The sequence below is a fragment of the Bos mutus genome, chromosome 1 (genome assembly GCF_027580195.1).
Source record: "Bos mutus isolate GX-2022 chromosome 1, NWIPB_WYAK_1.1, whole genome shotgun sequence".
Lineage (NCBI taxonomy): Eukaryota > Metazoa > Chordata > Mammalia > Artiodactyla > Bovidae > Bos > Bos mutus.
Window position 1 is genome coordinate 117979976 of NC_091617.1, and position 19271 is coordinate 117999246.

General features: G+C 35.7%; 1 protein-coding gene across 2 annotated transcripts in view; it reads left to right on the forward strand.

Annotated features, from left to right (window-relative positions):
• HLTF (helicase like transcription factor) overlaps positions 1-19271 on the forward strand; it is a 63508-nt gene that overhangs the window by 39037 nt on the left and 5200 nt on the right. For both annotated transcript variants that reach the window (XM_070374835.1, XM_070374838.1), the window contains exons 15-23: positions 3384-3527; positions 4892-5030; positions 5725-5860; positions 7383-7562; positions 11582-11706; positions 12172-12350; positions 13490-13615; positions 13931-14043; positions 14389-14569. In XM_070374835.1, coding sequence (XP_070230936.1) covers positions 3384-3527; positions 4892-5030; positions 5725-5860; positions 7383-7562; positions 11582-11706; positions 12172-12350; positions 13490-13615; positions 13931-14043; positions 14389-14569 — 1323 coding nt within the window. The remainder of the gene's footprint in view (positions 1-3383; positions 3528-4891; positions 5031-5724; positions 5861-7382; positions 7563-11581; positions 11707-12171; positions 12351-13489; positions 13616-13930; positions 14044-14388; positions 14570-19271) is intronic.

Below are 19271 nucleotides of genomic sequence, written 5' to 3' on the forward strand. Positions count from 1 at the left end.
GGAGTGATGGTTGAGCATATAGGGATATAAGAATTAGAATTTTGCAATCTCTGCAAGTGGCTCTCTTCCAAGACCCCCAGTGATATAACTGTACAGTACTGTAATAAGCAGGCTAGAAGTAACCTTTCGTTCCCTTCTTGGTCTTCAGATGTGGGAAAGAACCCAGTTAAAGGAGTAACATACCAATCCCACATACACCACATAATTTTTTTGGGTATTTAGGTTACCTATCCTCCCAGTGGAAAATTAAGTAGTAACTCCTATTTCATTCATGTAGACAGACACACACATACAACCTACCACAGTGACTACAAACTCAATACTATAGGTTCTCTTTCACCAAAAGAGTTAATTTTCTTTTATGTCAAGTCTAATCTTTCCATAAATATTATCTGTTCCATTTCAAGGCTAACACACTGATTGAGTTTTCTCATACTGTTCTCTTTCTCCTTTCCTTTTCCACTTGATAAAATTCTTGATAAAATTCTTGTGATAATTGATAAAGATTTCTGATAAAATTTCTGCATTTTCGCCTTTAATGTTTCATGTTTTATCTTCTTTATATTTTTGCCTTTGCTGTTTCAGATTTCATTCTCTCTTTAGCCCATAGTAAGTCTGGGTTTTGCTCCCGTCTTCCTTAGTCTTGTCAAAGACTTCATTGTTGCCATGTCCAATGAATTCCCTTTATCTTTTCCCCTGCGCTGACTTTGTTTTCCTTTTATTACTTTTTGGTATGTGTTATTTTGTAAATCGTCTTTAACCGTTTTGGTAAATAGAGGGAATGAACATAAATTACAAATTAAAAATTAATCTTGTATTTGTTCTTGAAACTTTGGTATTCTTTGGTCCTTCACTCAAGATTTTGTTTGCTGTCCTAGTGACCATTGTTTTACTCCACCTCTTCCATACATCATATGTAGTCTGCCTTTTTTCTCCTAAGCTTTTTTTTTAGTATTATAAAAATTTGTAATGAGATCCATGTTCAGTTCAGTTCAGGCGCTTAGTCATGTCTGACTCTTTGTGACTCCATGGACTGCAGCACGCCAGGCTGCCCTGTCCATCACCAACTCCCGGACTTTACCCAAACTCATGTCCATCGAGTCGGTGATGCCATCCAACCATCTCATCCTCTGTCGTCCCCTTCTCTTCCCGCCTTCAGTCTTTCCCAGCATCAGGGTCTTTTCAAATGAGTCAGTTCTTCGCATCAGGTGGCCAAAGTATTGGAGTTTCAGCTTCAGTGTCAGTCCTTCCAATGAACACCCAGGACTGATCTCCTTTAGTATGGAATGGTTAGATCTCCTTGCAGTCCAAGGAACTCTCAAGAGTCTTCTCCAGCACCACAGTTCAAAAGCATCAATTCTTTGGTGCTTAGCTTTCTTTATAGTCCAACTCTCACATCCATCCATGACTACTGGAAAAACCATAGCCTTGACTAGATGGACCTTTGTTGGCAAAGTAATGTCTCTGCCTTTTAATATGCTGTCTAGGTTGGTCATAACTTTCCTTCCCAGGTGTAAGCGTCTTTTAATTTCTTGGCTTCAGTCACCATCTGCAGTGATTTTGGAGCCCCAAAAAATAAAGTCTGTGACTGTTTCCCCATCTATTTGCCGTGAAGTGATGGGATTGGATGCTGTGATCTTAGTTTTTGAATGTTGAGCTTTCAGCCAACTTTTTCATTCTCTTTCGTATTAATCCTCTAGATTTAAGAGCCAAAAGTTCGCCACATTTGCTTTATATTTTTCTTTACTAAAATATTTTAAATTGTACCTCAGACCTCATGACCTTATCTCCCAATAGAAGCATAAGCTTTGCTCTTTAAATACTGCTCTCTTTCCCTAATCCTACCTTTATCATTGTGTTTGTTTTCCTTAGAGAATCTTATTTATTCCAGTGGTTTCATGTACTGATACTGATATCTTTGAAGTCTATATCTACACTTGCATTATAGGTCAATATTTAAATTTTTGTGGTGTATTTCTCCAGTTAGATATTTTAAGGTGACCAAAATTTTAAAATGTCTAAAATAGTAGTACTCATTACCTCTTTCTCATCTTTATGCCTGTTTTTCCTTATTTTTTGAAACTTCTCTGTATCATTATCACACAGTTCTTCTAGTAGTTTTTTAAGTTTCAGAGTCTTCTTTTGTTTTCTCCCTTTTCTTCATATTCCTTATTTACTTAGTTCTCAAGTGCCCATCAGTCCATGTACATAACAGTCCTTTCAATTCTGGACTCACTTTTGCCATTCTGGTTTAGGTCTTCATCTTTCATCATTTTTCACCTAATAGTTTCCCAGCTATGTCTCGTTAGTGTCTTCTCTTTCTCATCTTTTTTTTTTTTTCTGCTCAGAATCTCTCAGCTTTGTTGTTTTCCTAAGTTAAAAAAACCCAAACAAAAAACTCTTAAGTTTTAAAAACTGATCGTATTGTTAAGGAGAGCAGCAGTTCAGTTCAGTCAGTCAGTCAGTCGTGTCCGACTCTTTGCGACCTCATGAATCGCAGCGCGCCAGGCCTCCCTGTCCATCACCAACTCCCGGAGTTCACTCAGACTCACGTGCATCGAGTCAGTGATGCCATCCACCCATCTCATCCTCTGTCATCCCCTTTTCCTCCTGCCCCCAATCCCTCCCAGCATCAGAGTCTTTTGCATTGAGTCAACTCTTCGCATGAGGTGGCCAAAGTACTGGAGTTTCAGCTTTAGCATCATTCCTTCCAAAGAAATCCCAGGGCTGATCTCCTTCAGAACGGACTGGTTGGATCTCCTTGCAGTCCAAGGGACTCTCAAGTGTCTTCTCCAACACCACAGTTCAAGAGCAACAGTTCTTCGGCACTCAGCTTTCTTCACAGTCCAACTCTCACATCAACCAGGAGAGCAGCAACCTGGTCTTATTTTTTTCTTTAGCTGTACCATCTTTCTAGTTTATACCTGACAAATAGTAGTCTTATAATAAATGAATGAAAGTGGATACTGTGCTTGAAACTCTACCTACATTCATGAAAATATTCCTTACTGTTCTTTTATTGTTTAATTTTTAAAGATTAAACTGGAATCATTAAAGATCCTTTTTGTAGAATACTAAATTTAAAAAAACCTAATTACTATCTTAAAAGAGCTTGGTTGCTTTTAACTTCTAAAGATGAAGCAGCCGCTCACTGATAGGGCCAGGCAAAATTTATTTAACTTATTATGACTGTAAATATGTCAGTTTCTCTGGCAATAAAATATTAGTGTTGTTATTGTTGTTTTAGTTTAGATTTCATGAAACTTGTTTTTATGGGATTTTAGTAGTTTGACTTGTGAAACTGCCAAGACAGTATATTTTATATACATATTAAACCTGATACTAATCTTCTCATTATTAAAATATTTCTAATTTTCTTTTAGGACCAGTTTGGACAACACATAAAATCAGATGTGCACTTGAATTTTTATGTTTATTATGGTCCTGATCGTGTTAGAGACCCAACATTGCTTTCAAAACAGGATATTGTTTTGACTACATACAATATTTTAACTCATGACTATGGTGTAAGTGTGTTGATACTCAAGAGATTTTCAGAAGTTGAATTTAAGAAATTGCTTCAGGTTTCTAAAGTGTTCTAAAATTTAGGCTTTATATTCTTCCCTTTTTTCTTTCTGAATATATAAGAAATAAATAGGAAATTTTTTAGTAAAATATTTTATTAAAATTAATTTCACCTATATCTTGTTACTTAAGTGTGGCTACTAGAAAATTGAATATGACATATGTGCTTGCACAACATTCCTGTTGGACAGTGCTGCTCTAGACCCTTTTTTCAGAACCATTTATGTGCATACCTATCCACATAATTTAGCATATAATTTCAGGAACTGGTGGGAGTGCCCTGAATCCCTCTGTGGGCTCTACTTCCAAATTAAGGATCTCTGTTTCAGGAGTTGTTGGGTTTCTTTAGATGTGGAATTTGCCACATCATCACGGCACAGATGGAGAAACTTGAGCATCAAGCTGTCCTTCCAGCTGTGATCACAGCTAGTGTGGGGACCCCGTCCTCTGATCTTCTGGGGTGTGGGGCTGCCTTGCCCTCATGAACAGGTGTGGAGGGCAGGCCCTGGGTGTCACCTCTTAGAGGGTGATGCTGCTGTTCTGCCTCTCTAGTTGCCACAAGAGAAAATTGTTTTTTTAATATTTTGCCAAAAAAAAGAAGGTTCAACTTCCTTTAGATAATTTAGGAATATTTTATATTTAGACCACTTAAATTTTTAAATTTGAATTTACGTGTATCCAGCAATTGGTCAATGAATTCTTTTTCTAATTTGGAATATTGTTTTCTGTCACAGTGATTTAATAATTGTTTATCTCTATTTAAAAATAAGCTTTTTTAATATCTGAAACTTAGGAGTTTCCCAATTCATTTAGGATTTCAATTGTCTAGTTCCAGTTGTTAAGTGAAAATGTTCTCCAAAATACTTTATTATAAAAATTTTAGTCTTCAGGTAAGAACGTTGATTTTTACATAAAAAAGTCATTGTGTTATATTCAAGTAATTCTTATAGCTGACATCATATGTCATATGTTTGACTCTGAGGCATGATAACTTAGTGTTTTGAACCATGATCTAAGCAGAAAGCTAGACAACCTGGATTTGAATGCTAGCTCAGCACTTCCTAGCTGTGGTACTTTGAGCAACATATACCATACCTTGGTGCTTCAGTTTTCTCATTTGTAAAATAGGAATAATAATACTTTATAAGTTGGTGAACATTCAATAATTTAATGTATGTAATGCTTAAAGAAGTACCTACCACATAGTAAGTGATGATATTAAAAGATAAGAACTCATGTTATCAAATTACATAAAATATTATTTTAATTTCCCATGTTTTTAATTCATATGAAATATTTATTTTAGACTAAGGGTGACAGTCCATTACATAGCATAAGGTGGCTAAGAGTGATCCTGGATGAAGGCCATGCCATACGGAATCCAAATGCTCAGCAAACAAAAGCTGTACTTGATTTAGAAGCAGAAAGAAGATGGGTTTTGACAGGTAATGATATGGATTTTGAGATAACATATACTATCTCACTGGATTTTGAGATAGCATTTACTTTAGAAAAGTTAATTCCAAAATACATATTGTTAAGTAAGTTATGAGGTAACTTGTAAATTTGAAGTGGATATAAAGTCTTTCCAAAAATTAATTATAGAAATAATTTTATAAAACTGACTTTTTTTCATAACTGCCCATGATACAGCAACATTTGAATTATAGTTTATTTATAGAACAGTCACCAGCATAATTTTTCAACATTGGATTTGACACTTTAATTCTCTAATCAGAATCTTGATTTCTCTGTTTCCCATCTTGGAGCTTGTTTGCTACATGTGAACTGTACTGGAAGATGGGGACAAGAATATAAACTCAAAAATTATTTTTTTTCTTCTTTCTAGTGCTGCTGATTTAAAAATCTGATAAACAAATGTTCTTGATAAGGGGAAAGTTAAGTTTACGGGATCTGTGTTCTTTTTGTTAGTATGGCAAGTGAGAGCTAAAAGTTAGAGCCAGACTGGATTTTGAGATTGTCTGTATGTTTAACAAAGCATTATAGTCACAGCTTAATAGTGGGTATGCTTAGAACTAAGTGCCCATTGTCAAGTGTTGTCTCAGTTAATTGGGCCATGTGGATATTTTGACTGTGTACTCTTGCTGTAGAATTATAAGAGTTTTCTGTTCTCTTTAGGCACTCCAATTCAGAATTCTTTAAAGGACTTGTGGTCTCTTCTTTCCTTTTTAAAACTTAAACCATTTGTTGATAGAGAATGGTGGCATAGAACAATACAGCGTCCTGTCACAATGGGAGATGAAGCTGGACTTAGGTAAGTAATTTCACAGCTGATAGCTGTAAGTAATTGTTAGCAGCTTGAACCGGTTGCCACTTTCATTACCCCTTTAACCTGACTGTTGTGGCTTTCCTCTCCAAAACATGTTCACAGCTTAATGCATTTGACTCTCAAAATCTAAGTATTCTTGTTTATGGAGATGAAAATTTCTAACTATCACTAAAAGGTTAACCAGACTTTCCACTGATTTTAGTCAAAACTGTGAAGAAAGAGCAGAGCTATATGGTCTTTGTGTGTTGCTCTTACTCTCAAAACCACCATTAATAAACAGTAATAGGAAAAACATTATATGCTCAGAGAATCCAATATGCACTAAATTTTCATAACTGAGTGATAAGCTTTAGATAGTTTTAGATAGTGATAATTGAATGATGTGATAATACAGTGGCATCACCAAGAGTTTCTACAAAAGAGAAAGTTGTTTCTGGTGGAGATAGGTAAAAGTTGAGAACATAAAAGTCAACTTGGTGATAGCCATTTTAAAAGCAAGGTATTCGGCTAACGTGGTTCAGATATTTTGCTACAGTGGTGGGTTTCAGACAGGGTTTAGGATTCATTAGCAGTTTGTAAAATCATAAAGATGGCAACTAGCATTATAGCTGTTCATTACATAAAATGAAATAGAGTAGAAGATTTAATAAAACAGCAGAGTGTATCACACAGTATCATTTTGTGAAGTATTCATTTCTCTCATGTGTGTGTTTGTGTATGTGTTTGTTGGATAGAGTAAAATAAACTTCTTACTGTGAGTTACAGTGAAAAAGGTTCAAAAGCCACTAACGTAGCTTGCAGTATTATCTACTTGATTCCTTAGAATCAACTGTTTGAATTCTAATTTAAGAAATTGTATTTATATTTCAGTGTTAGGAAAATATCTTTTTTTAAAGAGTTGATATGCTTCCTTTTTTCCTTGATACTGAGAAAAGAGAGTGTAAAGGTTGTAGAATCTAAAAAGGCATTTATCCCTCTTCTGAATTGTCACATCATGTTTTTATTTTTGGTATTCATTATTTTATAAAAATTATTTACGTACCTTGATTTTCATATTACTGGAGAGCCTTTTTGAAGATAAGATCTTACTCATATTTATGAACTTAAGATACTTACTATAATGCCTTGTGCGTAATAGGTGCTTATTAAGAATTTGAGTGTCAAACATTGGGTGATATAGCTGACAGAATTGAGACTTAAGTAAAAAGGGTTAGTGATTAGAAAAATGGGGAGACGAGTATAAGAAAAATAAGGACAGAATAAAAGATTAAACTGTGACAGGTACTGAATTGAGAGCAAATTTAGATGCGTTTTGTTGCTCTAATAATTTTCCCTGTAGAATATGTTTGTCATTATCAGATTGGATAAAAATCCCTAAACATTTTTTTTTTCCCAAATCTTTACTAAGTTTATAAAACTAACAGATTAATATATTTATTTTTGTTCTCATTGAATCAACTTATGTAGGAATAAAAAGTTATATAATTATTTGTTTTATTTTGACTAGGCGTTTGCAGTCCCTAATTAAAAATATTACACTTAGAAGAACAAAGACAAGCAAAATTAAAGGAAAACCTGTTTTGGAGTTACCAGAACGTAAAGTATTTATTCAGCACATTACACTTTCAGATGAAGAGAGAAAGATTTACCAGTCTGTGAAAAATGAAGGCAAAGCTACTATTGGAAGGTATGGAGAAAGAAAGTCATTTTAGAAATTAGTTTTTTTCTTTGTTAACTTTAATTGAAGAGCCTTTTTAAAAATGTAAGTTATAAAAGCCTTCAGTACACTGAAGTATAATTTGTTTTTAAGTATTCAAACTACTTTTTTACAAATTAATAGTTGGAGTGAAATAGTATTATAATTCACCAGGTAAGTAACTCCTACAGTTAGGCAAAAAAGTTTATGTGAAATGGCAAGTTTTGAATTGCTAGTCAGAAGACCTTGCTTGCTTCTATTCCTGTTTTTGTGACATGGAAGAAGATTAAAAGCATTGAAAAAAGTATACATAGGGAAAATAAACCTATTAAAGACTAAAACTTGAAATTTTTATAGTGCTCAGGGAAGATCATTTCACCAAGAAGGTAATATGTGGCAAAGGATTTAGAGAAGATTGGGGCTAGGGGACATTTCTGGCAGAGGGGAACAGCAAGTGTAAAGGTCCTGAATTGGGAGCAAACTAGAGAAACTTGAGCAACAAAGAGGCAACTGTGGCTGGAGACTATGAGCAAGGTGGAAAATAGTAATGATGCTAGAGAGCTGTTGGAGTAGGGGCGGGCGACAGCTACGTAAGGCATTGTGGCGTATTTCAGGAACTTTGGCTTTTACTCTTTATGAGATTTAGGAACCTCTGAAGTGTTCTGAACTGCAAGAGTGACTTAATTTTAATTTTATTTTAAAGTATCACTGGCTGTTGTGTTATTTAGTAATAAGGCATAAATAGAACAGTTGGGACTTCTCAGGTCTCAGGTGGCGCTAGTGGTAAAGAAACTGCCTGCCAGTGCAGGAGACATAAGAACTGCAGGTTCGGTCCCTGGGTTGGGAAGATCCCCTGGAGGAGGGCACGGCAACTCACTCCAGTATTCTTGCCTGAAGAATCCCCATGAACAGAGGAGCCTGGTGGGCTACCGTCCATAGGGTTGCAAAGAGTCAGACATGACTGAAGCGAGTGAGCACAGGGAGAACAGTGGCAGTAATCAAAGTAAGAGATGATGGTGTTTTTTTACTGCAGTAGTAGTGATGAGGAGGGTGAGAAATGCCTAGGTTTTGTTATATTTTGAAGGGAGAGCCAATAGAACTTGCTGATTTATATAGTGTGGGGTGTGAGAGAAGTGGAAGATTACTGCAAGGTTTTTCACGTGAGTGACTAGAAGGATGAAATTGCCATTTGCAGAATATATCTATGGGAGGAGCAGAATTTTTTCAGGGAAAATGAGAAACTCCACTTTGGACACATTGATTCTGTGATCCCTGTGTGTTTTCCAAGTGGAGATGTCACATACTCAGTTGGATATGAGGTTAGAGTTCATAGGAATTATCTTGGTTTGATACACATTTGAAAGTCACCTGTGTGTAAATGATAATTAAAGCCACGGGACTGGATAAGGTCACCAAGAGAGTGAGTGAAGTTAGAGAAGAGTTCTAACAAGACAAAAGTAGCTGGTGAGGTAGGAGGAGGCTTCTACTTCAGTATCTGGCACTCAAAAGGAATTTCTTAAACTGAAATAATGATTTTCAGTGTAAGAAGTGATGCCAGGAAGTAGTTAGACTATTGGTAAATGTTATTGTGTTTGAAAGATAGAAAAAAAAAATAACTTTATTGAAACTGTTCTTAAATAAGTATTTTAAAAATATCTTAATAGGTAATACATTTACAAACATTGAGCAGTTACTAGGTGTTAATGCATCTGAGAGTGCTTTATGTGTATTAATTCACAGCAGTTCTATTAAGTCAGTACAAAGATTACCTACATTGTACTGAGGAAGAATCTGAGGCATGGAGGCAGTTAGTTGACTTACCTTGTGTCACACAGCTAATGACAGAGCTGGTGCTTAAACTCAGGCAGTTTGATTCTAGAATTTGTAAGTTTAATCTTTATATTGCCTGTTCTTGCATTGTTGTTGTTGTGTGCGTGCTCAGTTGCATTTGACTCTTTGTGACTCCATGGACTGTGTAGAACGCCCGGGCAAGAATACTGGAGTGGGTAGCCATCTCCTGCTCCAGGGGTTCTTCCCGACCCAGAGATCAAACCCAAGTTTCCTGCGTCTCCTGCATTGGCGGGTGGATTCTTTACTACTGTGCCACCTGGGAAGCCTGTATTCCTGAATACTGAGAAGCATTTGTTGCCATAATACTACCCTTACAAATAATATTAGCACATATATATCGTTCATTGTAGTTCCGCACCATTGTAAATGCTTTGCATGTGGTAACTTTTTTAATATAGCAATCCTATTAGGTATGTATTATGCCACTGTTACAACTGAGGAAGCTCAAGGCACAGGTTGAGAAACCTGCCCAAGGTTTCACAGTTAAACTGAGAGTCAGGTTTTGAATTCAGATAGTTTAGCTCTGAAGTCTGTCCTCTTAACCCTTAGGCTATATTTCTTCTATTGCCTTAATACTTAAATATCAGATTGCCTTGTTATATAATGGTATATAATTTTTGGATCACTCATTCTTCCTTCAGAAACTTTATTGTCTTTTTTCTATATTTTATATTGAATCTTTCCCTTGAAAACCTTGATTTTATTTTTAAGAAAAGTCCAGCGATTTCACGAGGACCTCTCTCTGTTGATTTTTTTTTTTCCCCTGGAACAGATGGTACCATTTAAATCTGTAGAGTCCAGGTACCCCTGTACCCCACTTTGGGAAAGTTTTCTTAAATATTGCTTTCTGCTCCATCATTTTATTTCTCTCTGTGTAGGTTGGATAGTCTTTGTTTTTTCATAGGTATCATTTTACTCTAATCTTTTATATCTTTCTGTTTAATTTTGCTTTTTTTCAATCCTGTTTCCCACATTCTTTCCTGTGTTTTTATCAATGGCTAGTCCAGTGGCTCAGTGGTAAAGAATCCACCTGCAATGCAGGAGACAGGGGTTTGATACCTGTATGGGGAAGAATCCCTGGAGGGGGCCATGGTAACCCACTCCAGTATTCTTGCCTGGAGAATCCCATGGACAGAGGAGCCTGGTGGGCTACTGTCCATATGGTCACAAAGAGTCAGACATAACTGAAGCGACTGAGCACATACCCACACAGTCTCTTTTATGCTGGCTTTGCTGTGGCTTTCTCTGATAGTTCACTTTTCTCTTTCTCACTCTTTAGCTGTACCAGGCTCGTTTTTGATCTCTGTTTTGTTTTGCCATACCTTTTCAAAGTTTTGTCTCTGCCTTAAGCTATTGGTGTTTTTTTAGGAGGAACTGTTTTATTGAGTGGTATTATCATGGCAGAATTCTTGGTCATAATTTTTAATTTGTTCTATGGAAACTTTTTTCTGGTGAGTTTTCTTTCTCCCTTGATCTGTGCTGATTATTACTCTTATATGAATGTCCTGAGTTCTTTCTGGACTAGCTTTTTGCAAGAGATTCATCATACAAAGGGATAGGAATCATAGCTGTATCTTTGGTAGGAAATATATCCTATTTAATTATGACTCAGGGTGTTACATGTGAGTTCTTTCAACAGAGATCAGAAGCTTTAGGGTTCCCTATGATATGGAATGCTGTGCTTGTAGTATTTTCTGGAAAAAAAACAAACACACACACTAGGTCAGTGTGTTTCCTTATTCAGTTTGTCTTCCCTCTGTCCTGGTATAAACTTGTCCTGGGATGTTCAAGCCATGAGCCATGCACCCTATTTTTGTTTCTGCATGTAAGAGATGGTGGTTTTCTCCTTAGGGCATGCTGCCTATTTTGAAGAATTGTGCTCTGGCAGGTCTGCTTGAGATCTGCAGTCATCTCTCTCATTATCTTCCTATTTGACATTACCTGTAGTTTGCAGCCATTTCTCATATACTTTGTTTTATTGGTGTAAATCTCATGGTTTCATTAAAGGTAAGAGTTTACTTTTCTGTTTTCCATTCTTGTTTTGAAGTGATTTCTAGGGAAGAAGAGAACAATGCTATTTGTGTGTGTGTGTGTGCTGTTTTAGAATAGGAAATACTGTTTTTAGAGGCCTTCATAGTATTTAACATTTTTACCTCTAGGTATTTTAATGAAGGGACTGTCCTTGCACACTATGCAGATGTCCTGGGTCTTTTGCTTAGATTGCGGCAGATTTGTTGTCATACACACCTTCTTGCAAATGCAGTGTCTTCCAGTGGTCCTTCAGGTAGGTGAATGTGATTGGTTTACACATTATATTTATTAGAGATATTTAAGTCAAAATAAGAAATTGTTCATGTGGCCTAAATTTGGTTTGTCAAATGAACATTGATTTTTAGTGTAGGACTGAACTGGAAATATACTCAAAAACCTCTTTAACAATGAAATGGAATATTAATGAGGTTTTCCAGGTTTCCCAATGATAGTCTTAGAAGAAAGGATCAAATTGCCTTTTATTCTATGGTAGTACCTGCAGATTGTGTTATAATATTGTTTCTGTGTAAGGTATGTTATGTGGAACTTCTGAATTTTTCTTAAAAATTCAAATTTAAGTCATGCTTTTTACCTATGATAAAAAAATAAAAGACTAAGAACTACCCAAGCAAAACTTTACCCTATATAAGGAGGATTAAGATTGTCTAGTCGTATTACAAGTCTTCCTCTGAAATTAATTATTCAGCCTTTTCTCTAGGGAATGATACACCTGAAGAACTACGAAAGAAGTTAATAAAGAAGATGAAGTTAATTCTGAGCTCAGGTTCTGATGAAGAATGTGCAATTTGCTTGGATTCTTTAATGGCCCCTGTCATAACACATTGTGCACATGTCTTCTGTAAACCTTGTATTTGCCAAGTCATTCAGAATGAGCAGGTGAGTTTTATGCCTAGTACAAATTCCGTGTTTGATGGTGTGGAGTTCCAGTGATGAGTATAATGAAAACCCAAGCCCAACAAAGACTATAAGGAGTTTTTCATTTGGGTTTGCTAGTGCACCTTTTATAGTTAATTTTATCAGTGTTTATATTTCATGTAACTAAACTCTTGTCATATAAAAAGACATAGCTTTGGAGGTATATTTCACAGTCAGTGTTTTAATTCTTCTGACTCTTCAGATCATTTCTAAGAAATAGACTTATAATGTGAGACACAAAGGTAATTTAAAATTTTCTAGTAAAACAGATCAAAAATTTTTATAATGCATTTTTATTTATCCAGTATATCTAAAATATAAAAATTATTAATGAGATGCCTTATATGATTTTTTTTAAACTTAGGAGTTCAAAATTCAGTGGTATTGTGCACTTAAAGCACATCTCAATTTGTCTTTGCCATGTTCAAACAGCTTAGTTGCCATGCCATGGCTATTGGACTGTTATGTCTAGGTAGGTCTAAATTTATATGAAGTGGAATAATCCTTTAAGCAATCCTTTTAAAGTATAATTTTTTTAAACATTTTTATGGAGAGGTAATATACATACAGGGGAAAATGCACCTCTTGATTGTACATATTTTCAGAATCTTTTGTATTGTAATGGTATTTGGTATGTAGTTCTTTTAGAGATAATCTTATTAGTATGCCAGACAACTGCTTTGAATGAACCTGCTAGGACTTAACACATCTGAACTACTTTATAAGCTATTAAGAAGGAATTGTTTTTCTTCTAAAGAATAGTTTCAATTAGTATGCTGAATTTTAATTAGCTCAAGAAACTGTTACTCATAGTTTCTTTATTTGGCTGAAAATAATATTTATTTTTTCAAGCTCTTGCTGCTTGTCAGGATTACCTACTTTTGCTCTCTTACCAATCCCACTTCCTACATTAGAACATTATATCTGCCTGGAGTTCAGCATGTACAGATTTATCTCAAATGGATGAATCTAATAAAAGGTTTAATAAAATGCTGACTATTAGGGATATGGAATTTACCTTGCCTTTTAAACGTTTTAGGCAAATTTACATTTCTGTTCCTTTGTTAAGTGTCACTCGTACTTTGTTCTTTCTTATATAGCCTCATGCTAAATGCCCTTTATGCAGAAATGATATACATGGAGACAGTTTAATAGAATGTCCTCCAGAAGAATTGGCATGCAACACTGAGAAAAAGTCTAATATGGAATGGACATCCAGTTCGAAGGTAAATATACATGTGCAAATATTTCAATATTTGTTTTATGTTTATATAAATAATCATATTTAAAAATAATAATTCTGCTTTTAATCTTGTCACTTGAGCATTATACTTTGTTGGTGGTTACTGGCTTTTTGTTTATATCTAGTGGTGAATTTAAGGGGAGAGAGAAAGGGTTCAGATTATGAAAAATATGATAGTCTCAATTTTTTTAAAAAATTAGTGATCTTTTACATTTGCATTTTGGGGAGGTTATAATATGTCAGAACCTTTCTCTTCCCATTTAAAATGGAACCTAATGGGTGTCCTAATTTTTTTCAGATTAATGCTCTAATGCATGCATTGATCGATTTAAGAAAGAAGAACCCCAACATAAAAAGTTTAGTTGTTTCTCAGTTTACAACATTTCTGTCTTTAATAGAAACACCCCTCAGGTAAGTTAAACAGTGTTTTTCACTTTGAGCAAAAGGATTTTATATAAATGTTTTAATTTGAATCGCAAAAAAAAAACACACATTATTTCTGTTTTAGCAGTTTTATTCATCCATCTAAAATAACAGTAACAATAAAGAATATTCCTGAGAACTTAGAATTTTAAAGTTTAAGTCTTGAATTTATAGGAAAAAACGTTGACTGTAGAGCCTGACATATTAGTAGATGATTAGTACATATTTGTCAGAAGAAATGAATGAAAAAATTGGTTTAATGAAAAGATTACAGTTACTTAACATGTTTTTATAGTGTAGGAACTTACTTGTCTCTTTTGTCCCCTCCATTAGAGCCTCTGGATTTGTATTTACTCGTTTGGATGGTTCCATGGCCCAAAAAAAAAGAGTTGAATCAATTCAGTGTTTTCAAAACACTGAAGCAGGGTCTCCAACTATAATGCTTCTGTCCTTAAAAGCAGGTGGAGTTGGTTTGAATCTTTCTGCAGCTTCTCGAGTTTTTTTAATGGATCCAGTAAGTAATTTTATAGACTTTTTGATCTGTTACTACCTCTTTACCAAATAGTTTTTTGTTTATTTTTTTAAAAGACCTTTATAGTTGTAACTGATTGTGAAAATGCTTAGGCAAACTTTAGAAATAGATAACAACTTAGGAAATGTGTTTTGAGGGCTTTCTCTTTAAGTGCTTCACATAAATCAACTGAAATTCTCACAACATCTCTGTGAGTAGATCTTGTTACTTATCCCTATTTTACAGGTGAGGAAATTGAAACCGAGATGTGAAATAACTTGCCCTATCACACAGCTAGTAATACACAAATCAGGATCTGAGTCCATGTTCATAAATACTGTGCTGTGCTTTTCTACTGTTCTTCTATATACAGAATATGTTCTGTTATGTCTAATGCTTTAGGGAAGTGTTTTCATTGATTTGGCCCATGAATAATGAGATCCTATTTTGTATCAGGGAATCTTCCAGATGTGGAATCTGACTATAAACAGAATAGACAAAGTAGCCACCATCATGGTACTAATAGTCTCAAGCTTTAATGTGCATAAGAATTAAGAAATACAGCTTGACCTCTGTCTTCAAATTTAGGAGTTCCTAGATGAGACCCAGGAAACTGCATTTTTATATGGATGCAGGTGGTCCAGCATCACAATTTAGAAACAAATAACATTAATGGAATGTTTTGGGTAAATTTTAATGTCTGATACAGTTCAGTCACTGTGTGTGAAACAGGCCTAGGGATAGAGTGGGAGCTAAAATTCACTCTGAACTTGACTCATCAAACTGTGTGACTTAGAGTTGCATCCCCATAGGAGCACTTTTTCTTGATTGTACAAAGGGCTTTTTTGGACTGGAAACCCTCTGAACTAATTCAGTTTCTAATTTGTATTGTGTTCTGTTTTGCCTAGAGGAAACCCTGTTCTATTTCTGTGTAACCACAGACTTAATTAAGGTTTGTAGTTTTAACTTGCTGCCTGAAACTCAGAAAATTCATAACATAAAGAAATTTTACTAAGATCCAAATTTTGAATTATTCTGGATACACAATCTAGTTGAAGCATATACCTGTTACCAAGGTTTTTTTTTTTTCTCACCTGAGGGTAACCTTTCCAGTAATATCACAGCCATAAGCCATACTCAGGCATTCATGGATTTCATGTTAATGCCATGGGGATGGCAGTGTATTGTATTTTCTTGCCTTAGTTCTGTGGATGAAGTTTTAAATATCTGCTGAAGTTCTGGTATTATGATTATTATATAAACTATGCATTGTAACTATAGATAATAATTCTAGAAGCTGATTTTTGGAACAAATTCCCAATTTTTTTTTTCTTTGGTTATAATCTTAGTACTTGATAAGAAAGAGGTTGTTAATACCAAATACAGTAATTTAATTATTATTATAAAGTTGACCAGAGACTAAACTCTTTGAACTGTTATACTTTTAGAAAACTTACAGAATGTTAATAGTTTCATAGTAAGTTGATTGTTTTTCATTGAACATTTTAAGTTTCAAATATTGTTTCTAACTTTAAAACAAAAGCCAGGTCCCCAAAAAATAAGATTCAGTGGGAAAAAAATTGCTCATGAAAATGTTTTACATCTTTATGGAGTATTATATAAAAGATAAGATAAATTTTGATATTTCATTATGAACTTTTGATAAAGTTAATTGCTTCCTTCATCACTGCCTATGAGAATGGGAGCTGTCAGTTTTCTATTACCATGAGGTAAATTTTATTATACATCTTAGTCATACTTGTTATATACTGCCATTTCACCATGAGGTTTCTAGACAAAATACAGACAGCAGAAAGGAACATTTTATCTGGCCTTTAGTATAATGATTTTAAAGTGTGTCCAGTTGCAAACTACAAAATATTCACAGAATATGACTCTCAGTTTTAGAAAATCATAAGCTACATAAGTCCTTTAAATCTAACTTCTATACCAAAAAACAATCCCAAAATCAAATTATAGCAAGTTAATAGTTAAAAAAATCTCCTTTTCTCTAGATCTCAGTTCAGTTCAGTTCAGTTCAGTTCAATCGCTCAGTCGTGTCTGACTCTTTGCGACCCCATGAATCGCAGCACGCCAGGCCTCCCTGTCCATCACCAACTTCCGGAGTTCACTGAGATGTCCATCGAGTCAGTGATGCCATCCAGCCATCAAATCCTCTGTCGTCCCCTTCTTCTCCTGCCCTCAATCCCTCCCAGCATCAGAGTCTTTTCCAGTGAGTCAACTCTTCGCATGAGGTGACCAAAGTACTGGAGTTTCAGCTTTAGCATCATTCCTTCCAAAGAACTCCCAGGGCTGATCTCCTTCAGAATGGATTGGTTGGATCTCCTTGCAGTCCAAGGGACTCTCAAGAGTCTTCTCCAACACCACAGTTCAAAAGCATCAGTTCTTCGGCGCTCAGCCTTCTTCACAGTCCAACTCTCACATCCATACATGACCACAGGAAAAACCATAGCCTTGACTAGACGGACCTTTGTTGGCAAAGTAATGTCTGCTTTTGAATATGCTATCTAGGTTGGTCATAACTTTTCTTCCAAGGAGTAAGCGTCTTTTAATTTCATGGCTGCAGTCACCATCTGCAGTGATTTTGGAGCCCAAAAAAATAAAGTCTGACACCGTTTCCACTGATTCCTCATCTATTTCCCATAAAGTGATGGGACCAGATGCCATGATCTTCGTTTTCTGAATGTTGAGCTTTAAGCCAACTTTTTCACTCTCCACTTTCACTTTCATCAAGAGACTTTTTAGTTCCTCTTCACTTTTCTGCCATTAAGGGTGGTGTCATCTGCATATCTGAGGTTATTAATATTTCTCCCGGCAATCTTGATTGCAGCTTGTGCTTCTTCCAGCCCAGCGTTTCTCATGATGTACTCTGCATATAAGTTAAATAAGCAGGGTGACAATATACAGCCTTGACATCCTCCTTTCCCTATTTGGAACCAGTCTGTTGTTCCATGTCCAGTTCTAACTGTTGCTTCCTGACCTGCATATAGGTTTCTCAAGAGGCAGGTCAGGTGGTCTGGTATTCCCATCTCTTTCAGAATTTTTCACAGTTTATTGTGATCCACACAGTCAGAGGCTTTGGCATAGTCAATAAAGCAGAAATAGATGTTTTTCTGGAACTCTCTTGCTTTTTTCGATGATCCAGCGGATGTTGGCAATTTTATCTCTGGTTCCTCTGCTGTTTCTAAAACCAGCTTGAGCATCTGGAAGTTCACGGTTCACGTATTGTTGAAGCCTGGCTTGGAGAATTTTGAGCATTACTTTACTAGTGTGTGAGATGAGTGCAATTGGGCAGTAGTTTGAGCCTTCTTTGGCATTGCCTTTCTTTGGGATTGGAATTAAAACTGACCTTTTCCAGTCCTGTGGCCACTGCTGAGTTTTCCAAATTTGCTGGCATATTGAGTGCAGCACTTTCACAGCATCATGTTTCAGGATTTGAAATAGCTCAACTGGAATTCCATCCCCTCCACTAGCTTTGTTCATAGTGATGCTTTCTAAGGCCCACTTGACTTCACATTCCAGGATGTCTGGCTCTAGGTGAGTGATCACACCATCGTGATTATCTTGGTCATGAAAATCTTTTTTGTATAGTTCTTCTGTGTATTCCTGCCACCTCTTCTTAATATCTTCTGCTTCTGTTAGGTCCCTACCATTTCTGTCCTCTATTGAGCCCATCTTTGCATGAAATGTTCCCTTGGTATCTCTATAATTTTCTTGAAGAGATCTCTAGTCTTTCCCATTCTGTTGTTTTCCTCTATTTCTTTGCATTGATTGCTGAGGAAGGCTCTCTTATCTCTTCCTGCTATTCTTTAAAACTCTGCATTCAGATGCTTATATCTTTCCTTTTCTCCTTTGCTTTTCACTTCTCTTCTTTTCACAGCTATTTGTAAGGCCTCCCCAGACAGCCATTTTGCTTTTTTGCATTTCTTTTCCATGGGGATGGTCTTGATTCCTGTCTCCTGTACAATGTCATGAACCTCAGTCCATAGTTCATCAGGCACTCTATCTATCAGATCTAGTCCCTTAAATCTATTTCTCACTTCCACTGTATAATCATAAAGGATTTGATTTAGGTCATACCTGAATGGTCTAGTGGTTTTTCCCTACTTTCTTCAATTTAAGTCTGAATTGGGCAATAAGTTCATGATCTGAGCCACAGTCAGCTCCTTGTCTTGTTTTTGTTGACTGTATAGAGCTTCTCCATCTTTGGCTGCAAAGAATATAATCAGTCTGATTTCGGTGTTGACCATCTGGTGATGTCCATGTGTAGAGTCTTCTCTTGTGTTGTTGGAAGAGGGTGTTTGCTATGACCAGTGCATTTTCTTTGCAAAACTCTATTAGTCTTTGCCCTGCTTCATTCCGTATTTCAAGGCGAAATTTGCCTGTTACTCCAGGTGTTTCTTGACTTCCTACTTTTGCATTCCAGTTCCCTATAATGAGAAGGACATCTTTTTTGGGTGTTAGTTCTAAAAGGTCTTGCAGGTCTTCATAGAACCATTCAACTTCAGCTTCTTCACCTTTACTGGTTGGGGCATAGACTTGGATTACTGTGATCTCAAGAGAAGGCAATGGCACCCCACTCCGTGATCTCAAGGGAACTTTAAAAAGAAGAAAATAACTTCCTAAGTATAAATTGTACTGTGAACTTGTCATCTACTTACTCATTTATGATTCTGTTTCTGTT